The sequence below is a fragment of the Mycteria americana genome, chromosome 15, assembly GCF_035582795.1.
Source record: "Mycteria americana isolate JAX WOST 10 ecotype Jacksonville Zoo and Gardens chromosome 15, USCA_MyAme_1.0, whole genome shotgun sequence".
NCBI lineage: Eukaryota > Metazoa > Chordata > Aves > Ciconiiformes > Ciconiidae > Mycteria > Mycteria americana.
In genome coordinates this window covers 13,315,222-13,330,473 of record NC_134379.1, presented here as the reverse complement: position 1 = coordinate 13,330,473, position 15,252 = coordinate 13,315,222, and the positions used below count along the sequence as shown (strand labels likewise).

The following is a 15,252-nucleotide window of genomic DNA, read 5'->3' as shown; positions in this document are numbered from 1 at the left end:
AACCAGGCCAAGTGCAAGGTCCTGCACCTGGGTCAGGGCAATCCCCAGTACCAGCACAGACTGCGGGATGGAGGGATGGATGGATGGATGGATGGATGGATGGATGGATGGATGGATGGAGAGCACCCTGTGGAGAAGGACTTTCCACCTGAAGTCCCATTTGCCAAAAGAGATTTGGGACATCAATGACCTCTGTGCAGTCCTTCAGTTCCCAAAGGCTGATGTTCCCTCTTGGAAACGGAGCTGAGAGTCTGACATCGCAACTTATTTATTCAAGCTAAGTAAAACAAGAAGAAAAAAATTAGACACCGGTTTGCAAGATGCTGACTCAATCCCTTCCTAATTTTCTAGAATTTTTTTCCACTCTGACCAATACAACCATTTGCAGCAGTTATGACAGAACAGGGGAGCATGCAGAGGGGTGGATGGATGGATGATTGGAGAGCACCCTGTGGAGAAGGACTGGGGGACACTGGTGGGTAACAAATGGGACATGAGCCGGCAATGTGGGTTTGCAGCCCATAAGTCCAAGCATCTCCTGGGCTGCATCACCAGCAGCATGGCCAGCAGGTCGAGGGAGGGGATGCTCCCCCTCTGCTCCCCTCTCCCAAGACCCCCCTGGAGCACTGCGTCCAGCTCTGGGGTCCCCAGCACAAGACAGACATGGACCTGGTAGAGCGGGTCCAGAGGAGGCCACCAAAATGGTCCGAGGGCTGGGACACCTCTGCTATGGAGAAAGGCTGACAGAGTTGGGGTTGTGCAGCCTGGAGAAGAGACGGCTCCGGGGAGACCTTACTGCGGCTGCTCAGTACTTAAAGGGGGCTTGTAGGAAAGAGGGAGAGAGACTTTTGACCAGGGCCTGCAGTGACAGGACAAGGGGTCTGAACGAGGGTGGGGTCAGGTTGGACATAGGGAAGAAATGTTTGACGATGAGGGTGGTGAGACACTGGCACAGGTTGCCCACTGAAGCTGTGGATGCCCCATCCCTGGAAGTGTTCAAGGTCAGGCTGGACGGGGCTTTGAGCAACCTGATCTAGTGGAAGATGTCCCTGCCCACGGCACGGGGGTTGGACTAGATCATCTTTGAAATTCCCTTCCAACCCAAACCACTCTGTCAGTCCATGATTTTATGAACTTGCACACCCAGCAGTATGGGGGCTGCTGGGATGGGAACGTGCACAGGCACCAGCACAACGAACCTGCTACATGGGAAGGGAGTTAAAGGCACACCAGAGTGAAGGATGTGAGGTTTGATGACCAAGGCTCACAGCTTGGCTGGCTTAATTAGAGAGCCACTAATTCATTTTTAAGCCTCAGGAGGTTGAGCTTTTATAAAGGTGCGCTAGCTTCAAGTGGGAAGGTGTTGGCAGCGGAGGGGCTGCAGGTGTGGCCTCTGTGAGGAGACACCAGGAGCTGCCCCCCTGCTGGGCACAGCCAGTGCCAGCTGGCTCCAAGACAGACCTGCCACTGGCCAAACCTGAGGCCATCAGTGACGCTGATGGTGCCTGTGTAATAACGTATTTAAGAAAAGGTAAAAAACACTGTGCAACAGCAACTGTGAGAGAGGAGTGAGAAAATGTGAGAGAACAGCCCTGCAGACACCCAGGTCAGTGAAGGAGGGGGAGGAGGTGCTCCAGGCACTGGAGCGGAGATTCTCCTGCAGCCCCTGGAGAAGACCATGGTGAGGCAGGTTGTCCCCCTGCAGCCCATGGAGGTCCCCACCCTGGAGCAGGTGGATGTGTCCTAAAGGAAGCTGTGACCCCGTGGAGAGCCCGTGCTGGAGCAGGTTTTCTTCTGTCTGCAGATTGAAGCTGTAACTGCAGCCCTGACACCCAAAGCCATCACCCACCCACAAGCTCCCCAGCGCCTTGCCATCCCCACACTTGCAAAGCAACCACAGTCCCTGCTATTCACCCCGAATTCCGTGAGCAAACAGCCTCAGCCTCACCAGGACCTGAGATAAGCTGGTGTCTTGTCCAGCAGTAGAGAGTCCACCTCCATGGTGGGGGAAGAAGCCAGAGGACACATTGGTCCTGGCTTTGGAACATGCATGAAGCCAACCCCTCCATGCCAGGCCCATAAGGCTTCCTCCCACTCCTGCATCCCCTGCGCCAATGCCTAAAGCTGGGCAGAAGGGAGGTGGACACGAGCCACCCAGTGTGGGCAACCCAGGGAGACAGCAAAGGAGCCTGACAAGGGGAAACAAAATTAAACCCCCAAGTCCTAATCAAGCTTTTGGGCACCTCCTGGGCCACAAACAATGCCCGGCTTGGGAAACTGGAGGTCACAGTCATACCCAGTAACGTCCCATGGATGCCTGGGCTGCATGCTTGGCACACAGGTGGCAGGGCTAGTGAATACCCATGTGGATGTCCATGCACACCCCATGGGAGGGCTGACGAACACCCATGCAGATGTCCACACAGGTGGGAGCAGGGCTGGAGAGCAGCAGCTCCCAAAGGCATGAGGAACAGCATGGATCTACCTGCAGGTGCTCCTGCCAGCACCTCCAATGCCCTCGTTAAACATCAGGCCACTTCTGCCAATGGAGATGACGAACCCACACTGAGCAGGCAGCCAGCTCTGTGCAGGCAGCGGGGCCCTGCCTCCACAGGCTGGAGCTGGCAGCTGCCAGAGCAGCGACCGCTCCAAATTGGCAGCTCCCAGGCACTTGCCAGGAGACGGAGCGCTGCCACCCAGCTCTCTGCGGGGCTCCCAATTAACGGCAAATGGGCAGCAATACCCCCTGAGGCGATTAATCATCTTCCTGGGTTGCAGGGAAATCGTTATTTCCAACTACCCCCGTGCAGCTGCTGATGCACCCACACGCCAACGCGGGATGCACAGCCTGGCAGCACCGAGGAGCGGGCAGGCAGCAGCACCGAGGAGCGAGAAGGCAGGCAGCAGCCCCCGGGATCAAAAACGCAGGTGCAGTAGGAGTGCGGCAGGCAGAGACTTGAGAGAGAGGGTGCTGGCGCGACGTGTCGGGAGAGTAGACAAGAGCTACATGCTGAAGGTGGGCGGTGTTGCAAGGCAATAAAATACAGGGATTTTGGGGGGAGTTTAGGGTGAAATAGGAGATATTTTCTGTGTGAATATCGTCTCCTAAAACAAGAGCTGAAAAGATTTGGAACAACGTTCAAACACTTGATTACTGCAGCAATTCAATCAAATATACAGTAGCACTGTGTTAACTATCTTTTAAAAAAGGAACAGGATTATATTCCAAACCTTCCCCTAAGAATAATTTTTTTGGCCTTACCACATCCTAATATTAGGCCACACTTCTGTATGCTATTTTTGAGCACTGAGTAAAATATTGGTTTGGGTCTCCAAGCCAAGAGTGGAAATTCTCTCTATTTTCAGTATTCTCCTTCCTCTCCTGTTTTTTGAGCGCAGTGGTTTCTGCCCCTCTGGGTGCGGATACACATGCCACACAGCCCTGCTGCCAGGCAACAGGCCAGCACAACACAACTGGACTGAACTATCCTACAATCACATTCTAGGTGTCTTTATTTTGTCATTATTCAGAAGTAAAAAGGTCATAGGTATCACATGAACATTTCCAGCAGCACTATCAGCGTTGCCTGAACTCTCAACAACTCCAGTCTCATTCTTGAAGGAGTGAAGTAAGCTCAGCAGTAAGCACCCACCACAGACTGGCAGGGAAGGATGGTGGGCAGCTCAGCAGGTCCTGCCCACGCAGGGCAGATGTGCCCAGCAGCTGGGTTTGCCGCAGGCCAAGGCAGAGCAGCTCATTTCACCAGTTCCTGCCATTTCCCAGCCTGACCCACTCAGACACTGGTTGCTCTTTTCTGAACTGGTTTTATGAGTACCTCTGCTCTCCACTGATAATTGTCACAGATGGGACAGGCACCCCTTCCCAGCGGCAAGCCACCCACCCAATATCAGACCCACTCCCCGGCTGGGCTTGTGTAGCTGGGTGCTCCCTGGCACCAAGAGCGACCATCAGGGCTTTGCTCCCTGCAGGAGTGTCTCAGAGCTCGTCCCATCACTGTCCAACCTGCTCTCCCAGCATGCCACCCAGTCTCCCACTGGGTACCTCGGCTGTCAGCCCTTTGGTCGCTCTCCCGGTTTCTCCTCAATAACTTTAGCAGTTGATGCACCATGTTCTCAAACCATGGACAGCCAAACTGGCCGCAGCACTCATGTCCATTCACTCCAGAGGACAACACAGCAGACCCAGGGACTCCCTGTTTCCAACCTGGACATGACAGCCTAACAGGTAAGAGGAGCCACTTCTGGCAAACACCAGCCCTGTCTAGCATAAAGTCTCCTGTGTTGCAGCCTGTGATGCTGTGTCCTGTGATCGCCTACCTAACCAGCTCAGCCAAATGGCACCCGCACGCCCATGCCAGGGACCTGTCCCACCTCCCGCTCCAGACCCAGCCCATGTACGCTCCTTGCTGTGCTCCTGTTTCTCCACACTGTAAAAGCTCTCAGGGTCCTTCAGCACTCGGATTTCCTGCTCCATCCACCTGCTTCCTCCTACCACCTGCCTAAAATCTCCACTTTAATCGACTCCTTCTCCTCTCCCTCCTTCCACCTGAAATACAACCATGCACACCGCCCTGCCGCATGCAGGTACAGGTTACCCAAAGACACACGCACAGCTGCTATTTTCCCAGCTGCCCCAAACCCGATGGGTTTTTACCAGTAATTCCTCCCCAAGCTGTTTCCAGCAGTTTCCAATTCACCATCCCTGACTTTTTAATCTCTCCATAAATTAGCTATAGCTCTGTAAAGTCACTTCTTGGAACCCCTCACAGTAGGAGCCCCTCGCCGCAGCAGTGCCTGCAGCGGAGTCCCCAGGCACAGGTGATGCTTGGGACCCAGGAGATCACAGGATCTCTGGCCACCCTCCTCCTGCCTGCACCACTGCCCTGCTCTGCAGGCCAGATCCAGGCTGCGCCCCTGCTCTCAGCATGCCTAGAAAGCACAAAACTTTCCCCACGCCACAGTGTGCAGCAGTGCCAAAGTAACCCTGGGAAAGCACAGTAACAGGATTTACAGCTTGCTCATCTCAGCCAGCCTAAACTCATTTCTGCAAATAACGGATTATCCTCCAGTGTCAACACCAAGACAATGGAGATTTAGCAAGCGAAAGCTGAGATCTAGCTGCAAAGTGTATGCTGCTGGGTTTGGATGAGGTCTGCTGGAGGGCATCCTACCCCACCTCGAGGTCTCTGCCCGTCTCTGCCCGCGCAGGCAGCACCCCCAGCGTGCCGTGGTGCGCCAGCCCCAAGGCGAGGGCATGCTGTTGTGCACCGAGCCACGCTGCTGGGTGACACAGCCACTCATACCGCAGGGATGAGGCTCTGAAGAGCACCAGTGCTGCAAAAGCCACATGCATGCAGGCATGCAGGGCAGGGCTCACCTGCCCTCCGCGCAGATGCCGCACTGCAACCCCCTGATCTTGCCACTTCCTTTTCCCAGTGCTTCCTGAAGCAGCCCCATGTTTCTGCTCTTTCACCCTTTGGCCTTCAAGCCCTCCTTGCCTGCCTCCCCCACCAACGCCAAGCCTGAGAGCTAAAAGCATTAGTAATTTTCGTGCCACGTGGAGCGTAGAAGGGGATGGGGAGGGGATCCTGGCTGCTGTAAGCAAATGAGAGAAACTCAACCACAGGCCGGAGTCAAAAGCAAGCAACACCCAGGAGTGGTGCCACTGCAATGCATGTCTCCATGCCACCCAGCATCCCGCCTGCTGGGGCCAGTGCCGCACCCCAGCTCACTGCCCGCTGGAGCAGGGCTCCTGGCTGCTGCAGAGGGGTCTCCGGCTCCTCTTCTCCCCCCAGCATCCAGGGCCCAGCCAGTGCCAACCACTACGAATCCTGCAGGGAGAGGTACAGAGAGCCCGAGGACAGCCATGCAGCCACATGCCTCAAGCAGCATGGGTTGCTGCAGGCTGGGTGCCTGCTGAACCCATCGCTTGCTGGAAGAGCCCCAACCTGGCCAACCTGCTGGGCAAGAATGGCTGAACTCTTCCAGCCAGCACTGCAAGGGGCACAGCCGCCATATCCCCTCTCATTTTTGCTCCTTTCCCTTCTTCCTCCCTCTTTCCAACCTCCCCAGGCCAAACAACTCAGGCTGCAGGAGAGGGCAGGCAGCCTCACCATGCAGCTGGGACCACCAGTGCGGCATGCTGCAGTCCTGACCCGGCTCGGCTCACCCACCCGCCTGGACCCCAGCCACGGCTCAAGGACCAGCCAAAGCTGGTAAGCACAAGGGGAGGAGACGCAGTGTGGGGAGTGGAGCCGAATTTGCATGCAGACAAGAGGAGCCAGCGGAGAAAGATGTGAGGGTGCAACAGGCAGCAGGGCTGGGCGCAGTGATGGCCCCATGTCCCCTCACCCCCAGGGCTGCTTGCCTCCTGCCAGTTGCTCTGTCCCAAACCACCCAGGACACAGCAAGAACAGGGGCTGCGGTACCGTCCCACGGCTACACTGCTGCAAGACGCACAAAGCCAAGGAGCCATGGGAGCTCTCCTGCACTACGATAGGAGCAGCAATACCTCCATTAGCAAGGACGGGCTTCTGCTCCAAAAGTTGCCTCCTCGTTGCCCATCATGAAACAGGCTCTGGAGTGCAACAGGGTGCACAGCCCAAAGGAGATAAAGTTTTTCAGCAGAAGCTGCACCTTGCGGCAGTGATAACACGTCTTCCAGGAGTGCCACTAACTGTTTGGTCTAAATTAAGCCCAAAATAATTACAGAGCAGCTGATTTTTATTCTTTTTTTATGTTGCCATGAATCAGACTACAGTTAATTGATATTTACTCTGCATTTGCTCAGTGTTGCAGATCACCCAGTGTTGTCCAGGATGACAGAGCAGACAATAGGTGCTGGCAATCACAAAGCTCAGGCATGCAGGGGGGCTGCACAGCCACTGCATGGTAAAAGGGAATTTCACCTGGACTAACACGTGGCACGTCAAGGGGACATGAAAGAAAAAGACACACGGGCCCAAGGGAGAGAGGACAGAGATGTCCCAGGCACCCTCGCTGTGACGTTGGGATGATGCACAGAAAGTCCATATGTCCTATTCCCGTGGGCAGCACCTGAGGGCTGGCAGCGGCTGCCACCATGCTGGGCATGATGCAGCTGCAGCAGCCTCACACGGGTCCGTGCTGAGCGGCGACAGTGACCAGGGAAGGTGAGGACCAGTGTGAGCATCCCTGCACCCACACTCACCCCTGCTCCGCCTGCAACCTGCAAGGCCCGCTGAATTGCTGCCAGGAGGTGCTGGGCTGGTTTAGCACTAAAGGGAGGCATTTTGCCAGCTTGCTCCCCAGCTCTACTAGGGATCCCCTGGAGGCACCAGGGAGGGCTGGACTCCTTGGGCAGCCGTCTCCACAGCCCGACGTACAGCCGAGCCTCTTGCTCACACACAGAGGTGCCACCACAACCCACCACCCCTCACTCTGTCCGTCTCCTTCAAACACTCATCATCTGTGGGTGCCCGGGCCCAGGACCCACCACCCAGGCACAGGAAGCCCTGGCCCGTCCCACACAGACAGACCCCAACTTCCATAGGGTAGCAACATGACAAGGTAAGAGAAGGGCAACCCAGTCTGAAAAGCTCAAAAAATGATGACCAGCAGCCAGGGCCCCCCAAAAATCTTGGAGACCTCATGCCCCGGGGTACCCCACCCCTTCAAAACCAGAGCTGGGGCAGGTGATGGGGACAGGGAAGGCAGGGATTGCGCAAAGCCCTGGCAAAACAACTGAGCTGCTGCATGGACCCGACAGGATGAAGCCAGAAGGACAAACAGCTATTTAAGCTAAATATATTTGTTCTTGGGATGACGTTGGTATGTAAATCGATCATAAATAGACTCAGGCTGGAAATGAGAAGATGGCTCCTGACCACTGGAGGTTAAGTCCTAGAGCAGCTCTTCAACAAGAATTACTGGGAGAAGAAACAAAACTCGTTCAAGATGGAGCTGGAGAAATGTGTGAAAGGGTGATGAAAAGCATCTCTGTGTGACACAGAGACAGGATACAGCCACCTGAGGCAGCCCCTGAGCACAGCATGGCATTGCCGTAATGACCACGGGCATCGTTAGCGCAGCTCTGCCTGGGATGCCCAAGCCAAGCGAGGTGTTGGAGCTGCTCTGCAGGAGACCCTGGACCTCCCCAGTGGGTAGAGGAAACCCCCGTCCCCTGCACCAAGCACCCCTTCAGTTTCTCCATCTCACATCAGGTTTGCTATGCCAGGCAGCGCGAGCAGAGCCATGGGGCCATCCCCTGCCACAGCTGCACCGAGCATGGGGCGCAAAGACAGCCTGAGAACACCTTCCCTTTAGGGACCTGCCCAGAGGAAGAAGAGCAGGATGCAGGGAGGCAGGATGCTGAGAGCCAGGGCAGCAGATGGCACCTCCTCCTCACCGTCCCCACGAGCGCCTGCACCCTCCCACGCACGCTGCTGCCGGCACAACAAAGTGCACCTTTGCCATGATGTGGCTTCTCGGCGTCAGCTCACTTGCCTCAAAGACATGGCAAGAGGAAGCAGATGGGCAGCAGGACCACTGCTCCCAGCACTGGAGGCAGCAGGGGCAGTTACAGGGGAGGAATATGGGGCTCCCCACTCCCCCTTCCCAAACATGTAGGGCCCAGCAAAGCGCATGCTTGGGTCCTGAAGCGAGCAGGCAGCTCTACTGCCACGCCATGCCCTGCCAACCCCAATGAGGCTGAAGAACCACCTCTGTTGGTGGGGACCCTGCCATCTACCAGCTGCATTGGTGTCCTCCCCATCCCCAGCCCTGCTCTGGGAAGTGTGGTGAGCAACCAGATCCTGTCCAAACTCCCTGGGCCACTCAGGTTTTTACATCCATCAAATCCACTCCACACCTTGCCAACCAACCAGGCCAAGTGCAAGGTCCTGCACCTGGGTCAGGGCAATCCCCAGTACCAGCACAGACTGGGGGATGGAGGGATGGATGGATGAATGGATGGATGGAGAGCACCCTGTGGAGAAGGACTAGGGGATACTGGTGGGTAACAAATGGGACATGAGCCGGCAATGTGAACTTGCAGCCCATAAGTCCAAGCATCTCCTGGGCTGCATCACCAGCAGCATGGCCAGCAGGTCGAGGGAGGGGATGCTCCCACTCTGCTCCCCTCTCCCAAGACCCCCCTGGAGCACTGCGTCCAGCTCTGGGGTCCCCAGCACAAGACAGACATGGACCTGGTAGAGCGGGTCCAGAGGAGGCCACCAAAATGGTCCGAGGGCTGGGACACCTCTGCTATGGAGAAAGGCTGACAGAGTTGGGGTTGTGCAGCCTGGAGAAGAGACAGCTCCGGGGAGACCTTACTGCGGCTGCTCAGTACTTAAAGGGGGCTTGTAGGAAAGAGGGAGAGAGACTTTTGACCAGGGCCTGCAGTGACAGGACAAGGGGTCTGAACGAGGGTGGGGTGGACATAGGGAAGAAATGTTTTACGATGAGGGTGGTGAGACACTGGCACAGGTTGCCCACCGAAGCTGTGGATGCCCCATCCCTGGAAGTGTTCAAGGTCAGGTTGGACGGGGCTTTGAGCAACCTGATCCAGTGGAAGATGTCCCTGCCCACAGCAGAGCAGTTGGACTGGATCATCTTTGAAGGTCCCTTTCAACCCAAACCACTCTGTGACTCTATCCCTGCTTCAGGCTGAGGAGCTGGAGCCGCCTTTGCTGTGCCCCTCTACTGCACCGAAGACAAACCCCACAGCCCTGCCTGCACCAAAAACCTCACCTGGCCAGACCTGAGCGGGATGTGACTGGGGCAGGAGCAGCACTGATGAGGCTGCAGATCAGGGGTGAGAGCAGCACGGTGAATGGGGGGACACGCTGCTTTGGTGGGGCTGCACTTGCTTCACTGCAAACTCCTCTTGCCTCCATCTCCAAGGTCTGCTGAAGTCTGGGCTGGCTCTGATTTCCCATCCCAGGGAAGCTGAGAGAAACAGCACAGAGGGTAGAGGAGCAAAGAGAGGCCAGGAGAACAGTCAGGCTTTTCACTGAAACTCTCTTTTGTCCTCTCACACTGCTCCTCCCAAAGGAGCATCACATGAGCCTGAGCCTGAATTCTCCAATGCAGCAGGACTGCAACTCCTGGTCTTCAAGGACGCTTCCTCTCTGCCCTGGTGGGACCAGGCACCAGGGGGGATGTACCCCCAGAAAAACCACTGCACGGTGGGAAAAGGAGCTAAGAGGGCACAGAAAGCAGTGCCCGAGGAGGGCAGCTCCAACAAGAACCAGCTGCAGCCTCCCGGCAGCACCTGAGCACCATCTCCTCTGAGCAAAGTGGGCTTCCAGCTGTGACACCTACCAAAAGGACCTGGTGAGTAGCAAAGTTATGCTTACATGAGCGCACAGAACCTGCTCAGAGGTGTCTGGCCAGAGCCTACACACCAAGACAACTCCAAATTGCCTTTCTGGCACTGGCCAGTGTTGCCTCAACACATCAGACAGAGGTGAGCAGCTATGACTTGTCACCTTGACCACCTGGCACATCTCTCTGCCAGGAGATGGTCTGCTAGGAATTACAGAGGCCACTCTCCAAATAACACAAATCTCCTCCAGCAGACAGACAGCCTGAACAAAGTCAACCCGGGACCTGCGCCCTGGTGTCCAAAGCCACCACCTCGAGTCTGCAGAGCTTAAATTATGAAACTGGAGGTCAAGTGCACATGCAGCTGAACCTCCCCTTCCATCCTGGTGCAGAGCCATAACGGACCTACTTCCAGGTCTGAAATATTTATCGGGTCTTCCAAAGCCTGCGGAGATGGACTGAGCTGACAGGCTGAACGACACAGCTTCAGATTTGAAGGTTTATGATCCCGGAGGCAATTCATTCAGCGAACAGCATCCATTATATAATGCAGCAACGAGGAGTCGCGGAGCATGGCCACGGGGAGGGATGCGATGCACAGAGAAGACAAATAGCAGAGAAGTCCTTCCCAACCACTCCAGAAAAAAAAAAAAACATAATTTAATTCCTCTCCGGTTAGCAACTAGCCACTCAAAGCCACCTCCTCTGGGAAGTGGCCCGGACCAAGGACTGAGGACGAACAGCCTGCTTCAAGCACCAGGAGCGACAACAGATGCAGCAGCTCACCGGGAAGGATTTTAGGAACAGGTTTATCAGGAGCTGTGACTCAAATCAGGAGCAGCAGCAGCAACAGCTCCAAGCCAAGGAGGAATACAGCCTCTCAGCCACTCTGAGCCCACCCAAGCCCTGACATGATGCTGCCCACTCCGAGGTGCAGAGCTGCTCAGCAAGGAAACCCTCCCCATCCCCCCGCAACTGGGCACGAGCCCGCCAGAGCTGCAAGGCGCAGGCAGGCAGGCAGGCGGGGGGCTGCCACCTTGCCGGCATGATGGCAAAGCCAGCCAGCTGCCCACCCACCGGGCACCAAAATAAGCCCAGGCAGCAGCGGCAACACAGATCCGAGAACAGTCTGTGCAGCCAGAAGAGGGATCAGTGGGAAGGGAGGGGAGTGGAGGGATGAGCCCTTCTGTGCAACATGGATCCAGCCCAGCACCTCCATCCCATGCCGGGCAGGTGGGTAAATCCAGGCCTCACACAGACACATAGACCTCACCTTCTTCTGCAACAGCAGAGCATGTTCAGGAGAGCACCAAGGGCTTGCATCCACCTAAGCACACAGTCATTTAAGACACAGGTTCCAGTAGGATTGTACCTGTGCAGTCTCTCTCTTCTATCAAGAGACCCTGAAAAAGCAGCAAGCAATTCAGCCAGCAGACACTGTACATCCATCCATCCCTCCCTCCATTCAGTGCTCCAACAGCAACTCCAACAACTGTTCATCTGTTTTTCAAATTACCAGCCCAGCTCCATCCTGATCTTCTGAAGCCCCACTCCAAGGCCCTCCAGCTGTGACAGGAGGGCCTGCAGTGACAGGACAAGGGGTCTGAACGAGGGTGGGGTCAGGTTGGACATAGGGAAGAAATGTTTGACGATGAGGGTGGTGAGACACTGGCACAGGTTGCCCACTGAAGCTGTGGATGCCCCATCCCTGGAAGCGTTCAAGGTCAGGTTGGACGGGGCTTTGAGCAACCTGATCCAGTGGAAGATGTCCCTGCCCACAGCAGGGGGGTTGGACTGGATCATCTTTGAAGGTCCCTTCCAACCCAAACCACTCTGTGATTCTGTGTGTCTACCTACCATTGAGCACCTGATCAGGCCCACCACACCTCCTGGACACACCACAATATTATAAAACAATTTCTAAACAAGGTGTGGGCTCTTCTTTCACTGCCCAGTTTTTGGCATTATAAACTGAATTTTCTACAATACCAGGGCAAGGTAACACTGGAAAACAAAACCAGAAGCAATCCCAACGTCCTGGATGCTTCTGGAAGTCACGTCAATGTCACAGTATCTTGTTCGCTGCAGATCTCAGACTTTTAAAGAGATTATTATGCTTTTAGGCCACAAGTGCCCTTTGCAGCCTGAGCTCTGGCTCAGCCCCGAGTGGACACCATGCCGATGCATGCTGTATGAGCCCAGCAGCCAGAAGCAAAGCAATGACAGCTCTTCCCTGAAAACACCCAAACAGAAACACTGCAAAATCTTACAGTGCAAGCGCAGACCAAAAGAGCCTGGAGGATGACTGAGCAACAGTCTGAGACATGTGAATTCCCTTGAGAAAATCCCTCCTGTCCAGGCTTGGCCAAGTGAATTTTATCTGAGGAGCAGCTGCCAGGAGAGGGGAGCGTGAGACAATTTAGTAAGGACCAGGCTCTTCCAAGCGATTAGCAATATCTATTGATTTGACATAGGGCTGGACACAAGAAAATGTGCGTACAGACAACCTCCTGGAACCTCTAGAAACAATTCACAGTTGGATACAAGCAGACATGGAATTGCACTGGGCAAATGAAGAAAAGTGGATGGGAGGAGGGTGGATGGCAAGACAGAGACCTGGTCTCAGCTTTCCAGCCCCTAATCACACCTTTGCACCAGAGCCACTGCAGCCTGGAGGGCACAAGCAGCATTCAGCTCCTCAGCAGTTGACCACTGGCCCATGAAAGCAACACCTTTGCCAATGACAAGGGCTGCCAGCAGCTCAGAGACACCCTGCACAGTTGTCCCTGCAGCAACCATCAGCCCTGTGACCACCCGCACCACGAGGGAGGTGGACGAAGGAGAGCCCAAATGGGCTTACAGCAAGACTGAAGGACAGGCTTGGGGCAGCAGAGACATTCAAATGATGTCCCTCAGCAGATGAGCCTGTCCAGGGTCCAGCCCTGGACCCCTGGTCCAGCCCCACCGATAAGCAGCTCTGCTCAGCTGTGCTCACTCCTGCTCTCCCTTGCACAGCTCAGCACCTCGGTCCCACCTGCTCCCCAGTGAGGGGTTTGCAGACACCGAAGCTGGAAAACCTTTGTGCTAAGGAAGTCCAGCTGACCCCACCAGCCCTAGGTGCTCTGCCAGTGCCAGGTCCTCTGGCTCCCCCAGGAGATGCACTGCTCGCACCTGGGAACAGGGGAACTCATCACCCACAGCTCTAACTCTGTCAGATCCTGTAGACTCCCAAATGTTGCCACCTCTTGGGTGCTGCTATCCTTAACTTCTGTTCCTTGCAACAAACCTCTTCTCAGGAACACAAGACTGGGGAAGAAAACAGCGATACACCAGTAAGATCCGGAATGGACAGACTCTTTGGCCAGCCAGCAACAAAATGTCCTTCAGGACGGAGAGGACGGTGTCACAAGTGCACATCACGGGCTCAAAGAAGAGCTGCACCATTTCTGGGCCAAGCAGGCCTGTTCTGCAGCCTGTTCTTCAAGTACTGCCTCATCTACCTACCCTCCTTGGGCAGCCCAGGGCAAGACAATAGCCAACCAGCATAAAAACAGCCATTTGCTCTTTTCAGCCTCCACGTTGCCCCACCCTTCAGGAATTCCCCTCCAGCAGCCTTGCTGGACCCTTACCACCTCTCAAGGTCAGAAAGCCATCAGCTGTCCCTCCATCTCCTTCCCATGAAGGTCCCAGCCCTCCCTCACCCCAGCCATCAGCCACCTCAGCAGCTTGTGGCTTTCCGGCCATGTCCACTTGAAGACAAGAGGACTTCTGCCTGACTCAATCCACCCCAAAGGGGCCCAGCTCAGCACAGCCAGGTGCCCACGGGGACGCAAGCAGATCACGGCTCACTCACTCTCGTCAGGGTTGGGCGAAGCAAGAATGGCGCTGTGCTTCCTCTTCACTTCCTCCACGTTCTCTGAAATTTTATCGATGAACCCTCGAATTTCTTCCACCTGTGGAGATGCACAGGAAGACAGGTCTCCTGTGAGAGGCCTGGACTTTTGGAAAGGGGATGGATTATTAAACCCTATCCCAAAGCAACCACAAGCCATCTGAACCACAGCAAGCCAGGCTCGGTCCTGGCTCAGTCCCCCATAGCTCTTTGCTCCAGGGACTGAGAAGCCCAGTTTGACCCTCACCCCACAGACCAGAGAGGCCAAATTTGCCAGCAAATCCACGCTGGCATCTCCCCCGCACTCCTGTACTGCAAGGAGACACGCTGACATCGCCGAGAGGGGGAACCTCTACTTGTGCCCTCTGCCTGCCGAGCTGCCCACCCTCTAGCTCTTCTCTTTCGACTCACACCACCACTTTGCTCATCTTCCTCCATCTGCATGTCAGATTTTTCTCCATTCCCCACTCCATTGCCTGCACAGATACATTTTAACACCCCCTACACACATGCCACGCTAAGGGTGTGCTAAAAATCCGCATGCAGATCTTACAGCCACCCACACGCCAGAAGACAACCTCTTGTTTGGTAACGAGAGGCACAAAATTAAATCAATCCCATGCAGAAACTGCTACTCCGCAGAGGTGCTTTCAGGAGAGGTTGACAGCCAGTCCACTTTAGCAGCAGGCTGGAAGCAGGCAGGCTGCAAGGCTCACCCGCTTCCCCCAACTGGTCACCTGGCCCAGCTGCCCCACTGGTTTCTGGAGGAGGAGGTGGCACAGCAAAGCATCCATAGGGCCAGGTAAGCCCACGACAGCCCCAGGTCTGTGCGGAAGCCTGGTTCCTGCTAATCAGCACTCTGAGCGTAACCCCCGAGGACCCCGAGCATCAGCTTAAGCGGCATCAGCCAGGGCAGGACCCCCATCCCCACCTCGACCGCTGCTCCCCACCTGTGGTGGGAGCCCGTACCACAGGCCACTCCAGCGCTAACAGAAAGGTCTGAACTGGCTTTAAAGCTGCAGTAGAGAAACAAT

General features: G+C 55.6%; 1 protein-coding gene across 2 annotated transcripts in view; it reads right to left on the bottom strand.

The window, feature by feature from the left end:
- Positions 1–15,252, bottom strand: part of STX1A (syntaxin 1A) — a 94,563-nt gene that overhangs the window by 62,326 nt on the left and 16,985 nt on the right. For both annotated transcript variants that reach the window (XM_075518454.1, XM_075518452.1), the window contains exon 3: positions 14,180–14,279. In XM_075518454.1, the coding sequence (XP_075374569.1) occupies positions 14,180–14,279 (100 nt within the window). The remainder of the gene's footprint in view (positions 1–14,179; positions 14,280–15,252) is intronic.